The sequence below is a fragment of the Dermacentor silvarum genome, chromosome 1 (assembly GCF_013339745.2).
Source record: "Dermacentor silvarum isolate Dsil-2018 chromosome 1, BIME_Dsil_1.4, whole genome shotgun sequence".
In the NCBI taxonomy this organism is placed as follows: domain Eukaryota; kingdom Metazoa; phylum Arthropoda; class Arachnida; order Ixodida; family Ixodidae; genus Dermacentor; species Dermacentor silvarum.
The window spans coordinates 216,017,903-216,033,546 of record NC_051154.1 but is presented as its reverse complement, the minus strand read 5'-3'; the positions used below and the strand labels follow the sequence as shown (position 1 = coordinate 216,033,546).

General features: G+C 43.8%; 1 protein-coding gene across 1 annotated transcript in view; it reads right to left on the bottom strand.

The window, feature by feature from the left end:
- The window catches only part of LOC119436761 (WD repeat-containing protein 47), a 148,838-nt gene that overhangs the window by 19,447 nt on the left and 113,747 nt on the right, over positions 1-15,644 (bottom strand). The window contains exons 6-9 of the mRNA XM_049659974.1: positions 11,284-11,499; positions 8,786-8,951; positions 4,273-4,446; positions 2,392-2,532 (exon numbers count right to left, since the gene is read on the bottom strand). Coding sequence (XP_049515931.1) covers positions 2,392-2,532; positions 4,273-4,446; positions 8,786-8,951; positions 11,284-11,499 — 697 coding nt within the window. The remainder of the gene's footprint in view (positions 1-2,391; positions 2,533-4,272; positions 4,447-8,785; positions 8,952-11,283; positions 11,500-15,644) is intronic.

The following is a 15,644-nucleotide window of genomic DNA, read 5'->3' as shown; positions in this document are numbered from 1 at the left end:
ATGCTGGAAGCTGAGCGTTTCGTGACGGTCCACAGAGTAAGCGAGGGACTAGCGATAATATGTTTTTGCTACAAGCTATCACAAAGTGCAGAACATTTGCATTCCAAGCTTTGTGCACAGCAAGAACAAATCTGTCGCAGCAGAGCCCACCCGTGAGCGATTAGGCTGAAAATAAACAATCAGATAGTGGCCGCACAGAGGAACCGAGGAACTTTACTGAGTCAGAAATATGACAAGCCACTGCTGCAAAATGCTTGCCAAATAGAGCACACTGATCCTGATAATTTAATTCATAAGCAGAAAGTTTGGACCGCTTGAAATACATTTCTAGCCCCGCTTTTAGTGCAAGCACCGTATAAGCAGCTCGCGCCGTTTGGACAAGGCGTAATGAGCTCTGAAAGCACTTACATGTCCTCTAAAGCTGTGGCCAAAGTTTCGTGTCATCCACACAGTCACCGTCAACGATATGCGTCAAAATGGAGGTTTGCTGCGCCGCACCGGCGTCACGTGCTTGCATAGTAAACACGGAGGCAATGGAGGCAGCTGAGGCAAGCTATGGACGTGTAACCACGTGATCAAACATGGCAGTACCCATGGGAGTGCCGGGAAAAGGGTCAATATGTATAACAGAAAAATGGATATGATGAACTGATGGCCACTCCCACGGACCGTGCTATAATTGAGCTAGACTGTATCAAAATAATAATAATTGAAATAATAATAATAATAATCCTGTCGAGAAGCTACATTACGTAAACCCAGTCCTGAACTGCCTACGCGAAGTACTGCTTGAATTGATAAGCACTGCTGCACTCTGCCCTTCATGGTCTAGCACAATGTAAACTTGCATGCAAAAATTTCTGGAACATGTACCAGGTCAGCAAAAAGTTAAATTTCTTCCTCAAAGCAAGCGGCCTGAAATCTAGGCATCAACCATGTACTTGTCTGTGTGAACTAGCATGCGGTGCTTCCTTCAATCCTAGGCACTTTTTATGGGTCACAAGAAAACTTAGGCTGTCTATGAGTTGCTTATCAAAAAAAGCTCTTGTAGCCAAGCCTGTGATTGTAATCAGGAGGAAGGCACTGTGAAGAACCCTGCCAGTTTTCCTCTAGAGCCAGTTCACATATGTTTAACTAAAGCAAACTGGCCCAGCCAACATGCTTCATAGTAGATGGTTTGGTGACCTGAGCATTAAAAAATCATTTTTTTATGCTCCCATTTTTTTTTTTTTTGCTCCACCATCTCAAAGCAGTGGTATGTACAGTGTAGTGTACTGTGAACTGTATTACTTGATATGAAATCTATGAAAATTTCAACCTAATAATGCCCTAAAACACTGTATTGCCTGCTTTCTCTACAAATTATTCTTTTCTATCTGCTACTTTCCATTTCTATAGGGGGCGTTATTCCAAACGAAAATTCATGAACAGTTAACCAACCTGCTTACACACAATTATATCCCAAATACTTTGTGTGGAACTGTGATCAGAAGGCAGTTGATGAAAAAGACATCAACACAGAGAAATCTGCAGAGTGTGCGGAAAACACAGAGCAATGCTTCCAGAACAATGTTACCCTCCAAGTGCACTGATGTGACCTGGCTTTTTTTTTTTTTCTTTCACAATGACAGCTTTTCCTGTGAGAGAGCATTAAAATTAATTGTTCAATGCTATTTTTTTGTGTTTTTTTTTACCAAAGTCGCAAAAAGAATGACAAAATGTTTCTCAGCAGCAACCCGTTTTTCTTATTTTTCCTGATGATTGAGCTGGCTTGATTAGGACAGTTTCTCAGAATCAAAGCAAAATTCTGAAAATCTGGACTTTTCTCTCAGCCTGTATAGATTCAGTATATGCTACAGATTCAGAATAGGAAAGTCAGTGTTCACAGTACAAATCTCTTGACAGATTCAGTGGTGGTGGCGGGGGGGGGGGGGGGGGGGGTGGGGGGGGGGGGAGTGCTTTGGGTCTTCCTCCAACAAGTCTGTTACAGACTTATTGGTGACTGTGGTCTACAGATTAGAAGACAGTGCCTCAAAGAAAAATTCTGCTAAATTAAGATGTTTTGCTTCATTTCTTCCAATGACTCAACTTCTTTTAGCACTCTCGGTGTCATGTTATCATTTCGTAACATATCTTTCTTGAAATGGTATGCAACTGCCTTATTGGCTCCAAGGCTCTAGCAATGTGCCCCACTACCTTCTGAGTACACATCAATCTTCTGAAGCTGCTATTTGAAGGGCACAGAATCTATCAGTTATTCTTTACGTTCACTTTAAAATAATGCGGGCTATAGAGAGTTAACAGTGTGGCTGTACAATCAGAGATCCTTGTTCAAACATACTTTGCATGATCAAAGCTTAGACAAAAGAGATAGAAGGCACACAAACTGACCAGGGCCACTTCCGCTTGCTGGTGGTGCAGTCACTAGGTTGACGCACCCTCTGGTGCGCAGATCCCAGAAGCGGATGGTTCTGTCTTGAGAGCCACTCACAAACATGGCTCCTCCCCATGTGTACAAGGACAAAACATGACCTGCGAAAGAGTAAGAACATACAGGTGAACAATGAAATATCTTTGTTTTTAACTACGACACTGTACTGCTACTGCAGCAGAAAGGTCAAGACTGATGTGTGTAAGAAGAGGCACCCACGCCTAATGTTTTGACCCAGATATTCTAACTGTTCTTAACTTTTTCTTTAAATAATTTCTTTCTGTACACATACAGAAAGTGAAGCAATAGCAAAAGGCTGATCAGCCTGATGGAGGTTTTAGCTTTGTACAAAGTTTGGCACACAGGCCCAGAATACAAATGTTCAAGCAACACCTCTTCTTCAGAACTATCGACAATGTAATAGCTAAACAATTTTAAATACACTTATTTTTCCTTCATTAGCAAAAAGAACAAGTAACAGTTACACAATGTTAACAAAATGGGAAAAAAGACAAAACCCATGAATGCATACAATCACTGATTAATAATAATAAAAAATTTTCGCCTACTAATTAGGTAAATAAAAGCAAGTCGCAAGTAAAACATGCACACGTGTGCACACATACACACACGAGGGAAATTCAGAAAGTACCGAATAATTTTTAAATGAGGCACAAATACTAGAAAATGCAATGTTTAGGTATATATTCAGACAAAGTGATGCATCGCCTATTTCTCCAGGTGGGTGTTTACCACTCTTGTTTATTGCGATAGCAATTATACATAGACGGTCGACGTGCAAAAGCGCCGTCAGTATCGCTGCTGTCGGGCTGTCCCGCTCTACGGAGCATACGCAACTCGCATCCAGAGGGGTCAGAGGGCCTCCAGAGATGCAGAGTGCATTTGGCTGCAACGACGACGAAGCGATATCGACACACTGTCAACGCTATGCTCGAATGCCTCGATGGCGGAGCCAGGGCAGTGTTCTGCCTTCCGCTGCTGGCATGAACGCTCCGAGCATGCCGCTATAAGCAAACTAGCATTCCTGCTGAACTGCTGTGTGTACGCACTCTGAGTGGAACGGGAAGTAATCGTCACGCTAACATTATCTAATATTTCACTGGGTGCTTAATGCCGACGATTTTTTGTTGGTCTCATCTCGTGCACCATCAAGGTACGACGCCTGCAATGCCACTGGCGACTCTCATCACGCCAGCGTAGCGAGACACCTGGTAGCTGTCAGGGCACTGTTCCTTCTACCCAGCAGGAGTTGCCTTGCGTGCTGCATCGCGCGAACATGTAGCGCCCGTGCATAGTTAGAACATTGTTTCAGGAGTTCAAGCGCAATGCTAAACCTTGCTATCACTGTCAATGCCTTGCCCTTTGGGTGAAACTGCGAAATATTTTAGAAATCTGTACTAGCACAACAAAGTTTTATATGACAGGGTCGTGCTAATCTAATCTGCCCACATTGACTGAAACCAAATACATTTGTTTTGAAGGGGTATTATTAAAAAGCCACAATTACGTAAATTACACCAGAATGACAGGGTCAAGTCACAGCAGAGCCAAATGTCACATAGTAGAGAAGTCCTGGTGCAGCATGCACTTGTTGCATGAGCAGATCAAAGTAAATGCACTGCTACATGCGCTGAAGCTTTCAACAACATGATTCAGAATTTCAAATTTGCATTCAGATGTCAGATTCTTGTGATTACAGGTAGGCACAAGCGGGAAACCTTACTTGAATGGGCTGTTGTAAACTCCTTTGTTGTGGTAAATGAGCTGTTGCAGCCCAATATTAGCCCACTTAGCTGCAACCAAGGCAGAGGACAGCTCACCTGAGTGCCCAGACAGTGCCTGGAAAGGTGTGGCGGTCTCACAGTCAGTTACGTAGATCTTGCAGTCTCCTGCTCCACCACTGATAAGCAAGCTTGACCTGTTGCTTAGGTCCTCCACAAAGCAGACGTCACGGACAGTACCATCGTGCATCGTCAGCTCTGCCTCTCCACCAGCTGTTCAGGAACAATGTGAAATGGCAGAATTGGGTTATGACAGTAATCAAAGGTGCTGGTTAGTATGTATCTCGTCACCTTGGTGAAAGTGTAGATACAAACTGTGTATTTGAATTGAATTATAGGTATTAACATCCCAAAACTGCACAGTCGATTATAAAGGACGCTGTAGTGAAGGCTCAAGAATAATTTTGACCACCTCGGGATTCTTTAATGTGCACACAAAGCACAGTACACTAGTGTTTTTGCATTTCGCCCCTATCGAAAGTGGCCACCGCGGGTGAGTATCAAACCTGCAACATCATTCCCAGCAGCAGAATGCCACAGTCACTGTGCCACCGCAGTAGGTTGTTCGTATATTTCTCATCTGTGTCCTGTCCAGGGCACTGCTTTTTGAAAGACAGCCTGGTGATGAAAGAGAGTTAAATGTACTCTTTTATTCAAAAGCTTAAGCATGCCAGAAGTGCTGGAGTAGTTCCTCCTACCTGGTCTCTCACACACATGCATGCAAACACACACATGTAAACACAAACATGGTGGGCTTATACTTTGAAAAAGGCAGTCAACATTCTAAGTAGTGAACTGCCAGTTTGACTCCTTTAATGCCACATAAAAAAAAAAAGAATCCTAAATACAGCTTGAAAAATTACTGCATAGGCCCACACTTCAAGTAACTAGTAATATCCCAAATAACCTGGCATAGTAGCCCAGTGGCTAGGGCGCTGCCCTGCTGAGCTTGAGGTTGCGAGTTTGATATAGGCCACGGCAGCCACATTTTAACAGGGGTGAAATGCAAAAATGCTTGTGTACTTAGATTTAGGTGCACGTTAAAGAAACCCAGGTGGTCAAATATAATCCCAAGTCCCCCACTACAGCGTGCCTCATATTCATATCGCAGTTTTGGCACGTATATCTCCAGAGCTTCATTTTTATTTTAAATATCTCAAATAGAAATGCACAGATGTTCTATTGCAATTTTTCACTGCTACAAGATGACACACATCACAGTGGCATTCCTTATAATTTGCATAATTCGTAGCCACACCAGTGCATATAATTGCTTGCTTACAGCTTGCTTTACAGTGAACAGCCACTGGATATCTGTCCCACATAATGCCTAATATGAATTATATCTGCATGCAAATATTCATATAAATACAGAAGCAGGAAGATAGAATAGAAGAGACTCCTTCTTTTTTGTATTACATGTTTAATTTGAATAAAGGCCTACTTCACACTGACTGTTTGCATGTGTGTCCAGTGAAGCTCAAGGTATTAAAAATAATAAAAATAGAGAGAGAGAGAGAGAGAGAGAGAGAAAGCCCTTGCTGCTGAAAGATGCAGCTGCTGTATCATGTTATTACTCTAAATAATACAAAACATATAGAAGAACAAAGACGCTACATGTCTTACATCATGGACAAGTGCTTGTTGCATATGTAGCCTGCAAGAAAGGTATGCAATCTTTTTCTGGCACCATTTCTTGTTTTCCTTTTGAACTCGTATCAAAAGAACATAACTTGCCCTTGGCGGTTTCATGAGATGTTGTGCATCGTGCATTTTTCTGAGCACACAAAGTACTGGCGATAAAAAAAGTCATGCAAACACTTGCAAAACTGCATTTCCATGTCAAGTATTGTTGCATACGTGCTACTGCTTCCTATGCTATGTATGTGGGTCTTTTCCTTTATTCAATCTGGTGCCTGTTTGCTTGTTATTAAGTATTTGGCAAGTTCCCATTAGACAGGAAAGAATAGAGGCACTTGTCAACAAAAATTGGACGCTTAAGCTTCGCCCTTAAGAGTAGAACGTGATAGCGTTATCGGGACCCGTTCGCATCGCATCGTTCGCACCCAGTAAGCAGGCTTCAATCACTGCAACACAGAACGTGGGAAAGCCAGCTTACAAAGACGAAGCTTACACCGATCCCCTTAAATTCAGCTTCACATTTAAACAGAAATGCATTGCTGGGAAGACGTTTCTCCAGGGGCAATATAAGTCGTCTTATATTAAAATATGAAGGCCCTAGGACCTTTTTTCATCATTTTATTAATTGTTTGCTATTGCCCCAATGCGCGCGCGTGTCCAAAACAGCATTTTTGACCTGCCGCGGATGCCAGCGCCATCTGGATAACATTTTGCAAAGTAGGCTACCAGAGTGAGCTGGTGTTTTTATGGTAGAAATGCTGGCAAAACAGGTTTGTGTTTGAGTTTCCTCATAACAGAATTATGTTTTCTCATACATTCAAATAACAGTTTCACGCCACCATGTCTGTAGGCTGTGCTTAAGTTGTACTTTACCATTTTTCTGACGGATTTCACTGTAAGAAATTCAATTTTTGGTTCACCAAAGGCCTGCACCACAACGAAGGGCCTGCACGGTCGGGGTGGTTCGGAATGATTTTCTCCTGCACTAACACCTTGCGGATGCGGTGGTTGCGGATGATTTTTTCCACCACGGACGACATCAACACTGACGCCAACGCCGGATTTTCTGCGACACGGGGCCTTAACACTATCGTGTTAATATGTCAAGACATGAGTCTGAACTGGAGGTCTGGAATGAGCAACAAGGGTGACTTGGATTGCGAAGGGTCAAGCTGCCTGATGTACTAGCTTTGTCACTCTGCAAGTGACGCGCAAAAAAACAAGATGTGTTGTGTTGTACCCCCCACCTGTCCTGGTTTTTTTGCGCTTCACTTGTAGTATGTCATACCAACAAGGCTGAATTTCTACCCTTTCTTGTCAATCATTGCAGAGCTCCAATTCACATGCAAAAAAGTTTAAAGTGCGGGAACCAGCAATCTGTGTGATATGGCACCAGCAATGTGTGTGATATGTCAAATAGGTCAAGCTTTTGCATGCCCTGTGATCTCTGCATCTAGTAGCCTGCAGAGGTGCTAGATTCAGGGATAACCAAAGAGGATAAACAGGTTAGCTGAGTTCCTGTTACAGGGGAATGTAGTAATCTTGATATGCAGCAATGTGCTTCTAAAAGTACACTTCAATAAAAAATAATTGGCATATTTACCTCAATCTAACACAAACTATTTTTCAGAGAAAATGTGTCTGAAATTACCTACGCGTTACAATCAGATACAATACAAAAACCGTGTTCACAGTGTTGGCAATAGCCTATCATCAGAAACATCAGATGCAGCGTCATCGCCATCACAAAATGGCGACAGAGCATGTTTTTTCAAAGGTTGCCGTTGGTTTATTTCTGCTCGATTACGATCTAGAGCGGTATTCTCGGCCAATAACTTTCAGAGATACTATCGTAAGATTTCATGCGACTTTGCACTGAACACGTCAGTGTAATCGGCCACCAGCATTTCTGGTGCTGTGCTAAGCTCGCTATCTGCGCACAGTGAAAGGAACGCTATCGGCCAGGCACTTCGACAAGTCTGATGCAAAGTCTCATGAAAGTGATAGCAGTATTCAAAGTAATCACTCGAGAATACCATCCCTGTGTACTTGATATCTGTGGCCAATGAAGCGCAAATGGCAGCAACGATGCACTGCTTTCATTATGAAAGCTCATTAAAAAAAACTCCCGTCTGTGAAGGTAAATTCTGTACATCCTTGTACAGAATTTCACATTTCTAAATGTGAACGTGGGGGGCATGCTACATTTTTCTTTTATGAATCGGCGGCATGTTAAATTCAGGTGCACTTTTATTTTCTTACTTTACGGCCATGAAAATTGTGTGCACGTTAGATTTGGGGGCACGTTTTAATCAGGTAAATCCATGTGCTTGCTTTAACAACTGCATCATCAAACTGAGATGTATGCATCATAGATAACAGTGCGACTACTATGTGGTCTCTTACAAACAAGTGCACACCATGACCAAATGATGTTCATGTCGTGTAGTCGAAACCTAAACACTGGGAAGTGTGATCTTGACAGGTGAAATTTGACCAAATTTGTTCTGTGCACAATCTTTAAAGGTGCCCTAAGCTAACTGTGCTGCTGAAATCACTATATGGCATGCAGCTATGCCTGCAGCAAAAGAAGAGATGTCATGGTGCTCTGCACATGACTGGGAGTGTAGAACCTCCATGTAGCAAGAACAAGAGCACCTCATAAACATGGGCCTTTGATCCACCTTGACACTTCAAACAAGGGCCTGTGGAAGTCATTTGGGTACAAGGGGGCAGAATAAACACTTGGTGCATTGAGCATGTTCTTGCACACCCATCTTCAGTGTGTATCGCCTCCTTGTGCCCACATAGTGCTAGTGTAAAACTACTGCACAGAGTTCAAAGGCAAATGAAATCTCAACAAAGGGGATGCCCAACGGAGTAAAAAAACAGGTAGGGGGGCAATTCTCACTGTCAAGGGCACATGTCTCAGACTTGAAACGCATCAGCTTGATTGTCTTGTCATTGGAGCCGGTCGCCAAAAGGTCCCCAGTCTGGTTCCAAGCCAGGCAATAGATAGAGCCCTTGTGGTGCTTCAGCCGCTTGAACAGCACAGTGGGCTGGTGGGCCACGTCTCCCTCCCTGCAAAGCAACAAAAGAGTAACTTGAGTGACTGCAATTATTGGCACAAACTGACATGTCCCACATGTGTACTGACACAGTCTAAGGCACCTGGAAAATCCTGGGATGTTCTCATTTTTCTGTGTAATGGTGCCACCTTAACCCCCACAGGCACTTTCAAATGCAGCTGTATGAATGTTCTAACATTTCTATGTTGGCCATAACACTAGGCATCAGTGGAATAGTTAGAGTGCTCTTACAGCTCAAAATAATGACATCCCAGGCCTTTAGTTAAAATCAGCTAGGTAGGTTGCTTGTTGGTACTAATGTTGATTTTTTTTTCTTATCAGCGCTTTGAAACTTCACCTTTTCAACCAAAATACCATCGAACAGCTGTGGCTTCTAGCTACAACTGCAGGTGCCTGTTAAATTGAGCATATATATCTCTGAAAGAATGCTTTCCTGTAACAAAGCTGGGTGTAGTTTTAAGTGGCACTCTGCTCCGTGTAAAAGAACCTTTGAAACCAAAATGTTACAAAAACAGGGTAACCAATGCTTGATAAAAAGTTGTTTTAAGCAGGGTTCGGTATTCCAAATCAGACATGAAAATCAATGCTTGAATTTCAGCATCACATCTGTTGCTAACACTAAGTACTGGAACATCAACCCGCTTGTTTCACTGTGTGAGGGGGTTCCTGGTATCTGGTGTTTGTTTTATAGTTGTGTTGTTAAGTGCCGAACTCAATACGCTAACTTTTTTTTTTTTTGCAAAGAAAGTGCAATAATTCATATGACACAAGTAGTGACATTTAATATAAGCAAAGCTCCACTATATATGCAGCACAAATATAGTGAGGTCTAGTATACTGGGTGTGCGAGGTATTTGAGAACACTATTCCTTATCACCATAGACACCTGCAGGCTCATCATATCTATCTAGGCGTGCAGCTTCTTGTTGGTTGACCCCTTATCATTCATACTGCGCAGTTTGCTCAAAGATGGAAGCGTACAGGTTGACGCAGGAAATGAAACGCCATGCAGTCCTCGTCGCCCTGGCCGCACACCACAGAGACTTGTAAATTGCCACCTTTCTGAACGTAGTGAAGTCTTTCGTCTACAAGGTGCAGACAGAACTGATGTGTTCTGGCGGTGACGTGGCATCAGTGGCGAAAAGGAAATAGCACAGTCAGTGGTCAGACGTTGTCAGAACCCTTGATTTTCTCTGGCGGCTGCAAGTAATCGCGAGTGACGACCCAGGGAAGTCAATGCAGGCCATTGCAAAGGAGCTCCAAGTCGCAGAGTCGACTGTCAGGATTGCTGTGCATGAAGACTTGAGGTACCATTCCTATGTCATGAGGAGGGGGGGCAATTCATGTCCGATAAAAGTCAGGAGAATCGTCTGCTCCGGTCCGTCATCTGCGATGGTGTTAGCCGTCGTCTGCAATGAGGGTGATGTCATGCCACCACACTTTTTTGCAGAAGGACTCCGCGTTAATGCTGCCGCGTACGTGGAGGTGCTTGCCACCATTGTAAAGCCCTGGATAGAGGCTGTTTCGAAAGGAAGACCTTATGTCTTTCAGTAAGATTTGCTTCCGCCCACACCGCCTGCGTCACCCAGGAGTGGCTGGCTGACAACTTCTACGACCACGTCACTCTCAACTTGTGGCCTCCTAGTTCTCAGGATTTAAATCTGCTCGACTACTATCTGGGGCATCGTTGAGAGAGAGGCCAACAAACAGCCACATAATAAAAAAGACTCGCTGAAGGCTGTCATTGCTGACTCAATGGCCAACATCTCTAAGGACCACCTGATCCGTGCATGCAGCCGTTTCTGAAGCCGAATTGAATCGGTTATTGCTGTGGATGGCGGATTCATTGAGTAATTGAGGAAATAAACTGTAAGAGAAGTATTTCCCAAAGTTTGGTAAAATATGTCTATTTTTGCTGGAGATATTCTTCTCTGCCTGAAGCCAACATTGTGTTCTCAAATACCTCGCACACCTGGTACTGTATGGTGTTCTTGCATTCATACCAAACTATGACTACGCACATGCATCGCACAAATGTGGTGATGATGTACAGCCTCCCGCATTTTTAGCTATATCGCATCAGAACACTATAATATGGTCGTACGTCATTCTAAGGAAACAACGCATTAGACGACTCATGCACAGGAGAGCGCTTAGTACACTTGAGAGTACTTCTGCCGGTCTCGCTGATTATCGCTGCTTAAAGGCGCTAAAATGACACGTGATGGACGCTCGCGCGATATAGATAAAAATGCGGGCGGCTGTACATAGCTAGAAACTAAGAGGAAACTTTAAGCCAAGCCAAGCAGTAATGGAAAACATGCCTGAGATCAGTGATGGTTGGGTAGCCACAGATGCGAAGCGTTTTGGAGTTGGAGCCAACAGCGTAGAATTGCCCACTAGGATGGAAGTCACAGGCACGCACCACCTGGGCATCCTCCAAGTTGGTGACCTGCACAAACTTTGGCTTCCGTGGCTCATCAGTCGCATGTGCTGCCTGCTGTTGCTGGTTTTGGCTTCCATGATTTGCAGAGTACTGCATGTAAAGAGATACAGAAACTTGCGTGAGAAACAAATTGTTATAATGCTAGGCTGACTTTTGCAATATTCCATTTAGTTACTATAATGTGGAGCAATAATGAAGGCAGGTTAACAAAGCACAGGTGAATGATGGCACACAATGTCTTTGACCACAATCATAACACCTGCCTCTGCCTAATCAGTTGCAATTCTTGGGGTCACTGTTCAGGAATTACAGCTGCCTATTTAAACCTGAATACCTAGTAGATCCAAGCTAAGTCAAGACATGAGGCCAGAAATTGAGTAACAAGATTTTAGCTGGTTCTTCATAAGGATTTCTAAAATCTTGTCATGCATGAATGATGAAAGACAGTGCAACTGAAAATGTCTTTTTTTTTTACCAACTAATATCAGCTGTAGTGCCCTATAGCAAGCTCAATTTAATCGACACCCACTATAGCGGACTGTATAATCCAATGAGAAAGGTTCGTTACATATATGAAGTTCATTATACCCAAAACTATTGACCCTTTTCGCGGAGCAGTTTGCTCTACAGGAACGAGATGGCGCTTTCGGCCGCGCGCCATGCGTTGCCTCAGCGAATGCGCACGAATACGAAACCATTACTGCTTCTACCCTGCTACTGTGCGATCAGCTGTCGAAAATGCACTGGGTGTGCGCTAATGCACTGTGCCCAATTCATATTGCAAAATGTGTAACGATAAATGGAAGACGTGTGCGGTAGTTCGCTACAAAAATAGTGATTCACATATTAATGAATGGAATCAACCTGTGTCGCCGCTGCTACATAAGGGCTGCCTGTGTTGCCGCCCTTCGCGATGCACGGCTTTCCTCAAGGATAAAAAAATATAATTCATCCGCCTGCGCTGTATAACTAATCTCCAAAGAAAGGACTTCAACCCCGGAACGTCGGCACTTCAGAGTGAGTACCGCTCGTTACAAAATGAAGTGGACATTTTCCTTCGTAGCAATTCCAAACTCTGGTTGAGTCCGGCACACGACTGTGCTGTGCATCGACGGCGAACACCAACGCAGTGGCGTGTGCACACTCGCCGCCACCGACGGCTCCCGTCGCGCTAAGCTATATAAAATGGGCCGTGACTGAAGATTGGGCTAGTTTATAAGCAATTAAGAATGGGAAACCATTGCAAAGATAAAAGAACTACAACGGACAAAGAATGACTGACACATGTCCGATCGGCGAAGCAGCTCAAGAAACAGAATAAGGAAGACGTATGTCTCTTTTTTTTTTCTCTCCATAATTTTTGTGTTCTTCGCCTATTTACATGATTAAATACGCGAGAATGTTAACGCGCACAGCAAAATAACATTTGGAATATAACTGCTGGAGTTCCACGTGTTATCTTGCCGCGGTGAGCTCCGTTCGCGTGGTGCATTTGCATCGCAATTTGCGCTCGTTTTCTGCTTTATATACTACTTGATGCCACGAATGTGATCTGCCTTTACTGACGACCTCTAAAAGCAGACAAGCCGCTGGTTCAAATGCGTTTTCCGGTGCGTCAGCCCTTAAACAGAACCCGCAAAATCACTGCACGAGCGCCGATTTAATTCGTCCCGTCGTCTGCTTCACATGCCAGTGCTCTGACAGGTGCCGTTCGCGGCGCTGTTCGCCAGCATATCGCCGGCGCGCCGCTGGCGCCTTTCAAACTCAATTAATCGACGCCCATTTTAGACTGTAATGAGCTCCAGTGAGAAGGTTCGTTACATATGAAGTTCATGTCCCAAAGCTGTGACATGTTGTGAAAAGACGGGACACATACACTGCTAGTCTAATGTTCGCCTGGAGACCATCGAAAACAAAATTAAATTTAAAAAAAAGTTGTCACAGTTTCATAAAGGCGAAGCATACGATAGCGTAGAAACCCTGTACGGCGCCGGCGTTTTCTTTGCACGCGGAGGCATGACTGGAGGCGGCTGAGGAGTGACGAGATCACCACGTGATCAAACATGGCAGCGCCCACGGGAGCGCCGCGAAAAGGGTCAATAGGTCTGCGGCATGTTGTGAAAAGACGGGACTTCGCATATACTGCAGTCTAATGTTCGATTATTGGAGCCTGGAGACCATCGAAAACAAAATTTAATTTAAAAAGAGACGCTTTATGCGATAATCGTACAAACACAGCTAGCGGCATGGCACGCTGTCCCACCGTTTTCCGGATGCTGGCTGTCGACAAAGAAAATGTTTCATAGTTCCCCGTACAACGGCAAGATTTTCTTCTGGCGAAAAAATGAGCCCAAGCGACATTAACGCCATTGCGGCCAGCACCCTGCGAGCCGGCCGGCCAGCCCGAGTACGTCGCCGCCGCCGATACGGTACGAACATTTGCTACGGTTTGCTTTTCACACAAAAACCATGGTCGATAGAAATAAACACACGTCTTAATTTTGTAACGACCACTGTCAAACCTTTAGCACCAGCGAGAGCGGCGATACCAGGAAAGTTCAACTCGGAGCTCGTGAGCGGACGCCGCGATGCACGGTTCAGAGAATGCCTTTAACCTGCCTAAAACTAAATTTATATGCTAGCTTACTTGCGAAAACACACACGCTGAAAGCAATGACATATTATAACAGTACTTCCTAAAGCATACACGAGCATAACCAATTGTATTAAGAGAACTTGTGTCGATAAGGGTTGTTTTACTGAAAGGAAGCAAAGCGTTAATATATAGCATTGGCTCAAAAAAAAAAAAAAAAAAAAAGTGCGGGGGCTCTGCTCCTACATAAACACCGATATTACTAAGAAAATTGTTCCCTTTCGAGTTGATGACGTGGCATTTACAGTTCAACTCTTCTAAATGAAAAGCACCGACTAAAATGTCTAAGTCCTGCGGCGCTACCTGCATTCGAAGCGACCTCAGCTACAGAACCAAAGCCCTCAAGAGGAAAAATAAAGAGAAAAGCATGCCACAAAAGTTGGTCTGTGCCATAAAAGAGGATTTCTTTTTTTTCGCGGAATAGTGGTTACGAGAAAATGGCATTTACACCTCATTTAGAGCATTCCGACTTCTCCGCAAAACATGCGAAGGTTCGCATTCAATCTGCACGCATTGAGAGAACAAGTGGGCAGTAATTCGGGCTACTTGGTCAGTCATATACCTGGAATCCGAGTAGCACTAAAACGACAAGAACGGACATAAAATACGACAGATATAGCGTTGTGTGTTGCATCTTAATTATGCCCATCCCTCTTAGAGCTACTCAGATTCCCAGAATAAATGGGTTCTATTAGTGATAATTAGGCTTCATTATCATTGTTACGGTGTGCTTGTCGCGATAAAACTTTGTTGATGTCGTACTTGACCTTTGAATTGTCTAACGCTATGAAATTATCGGTAGAAGATGCCACAAGTTTAAAGATATCGACAATTGTTCAGACGGTCACTAGAAGTTGTGATGTTAATGGTAAGATTGTCTCACAATGATGAAAATAAGCATGATTTTATGATAAACGAGTAACTGTATTTTTTAATTGGCACAGAACGTTGCACAAAATGACATGATCGAGCTAACATAAATGTACACGTGCACTTCTGTTCTTGCTAAGTGCACTTTCTTTTACATAAAAAAATAAACAAGTTCCTCGATAGCTTTGTTTTTCCCTATCCAGCAAAATTCACTTGCTAACAAAAAAGAAGTCGCTGAAAATCGGTTGTTGCATGCATTGAGGCACCGGTGCATATAGCTGGCCACCGACAAATTCGGAACATCAAAACGACTAGCTGACAAGGTGAGCCACTGCCTCAAAGCAAAACGCAGATGCAAGCATTGCATGTGCATATTAACTGTATGGTCCGTCTCGATCAAACAAACATATTATGCCCGCGGTTACAGATTCACCGAGAAAAACAATTCCATCTTCCGCTCAACATCCCAGATATGTAAGTTTACTTCGATTCCGTCTTTCTAGAACGGCACTGCAACGCGCTGGGCGCCATGAAACAAATCGAGCAGTCAGTGAACGTGCGAAGCTAATTTCGGTTCAGCTACGTAAAAATGAGCCCCGCCTCAATGCGTTGGGTGACATGAAAACAAAAAGGGCGCCTACAGCTCTGTTGACGACAGCAAATGCGCGCAGGGTTCCTCCGCTAGTGACAACGCCAGCGTCAACACCGGAGT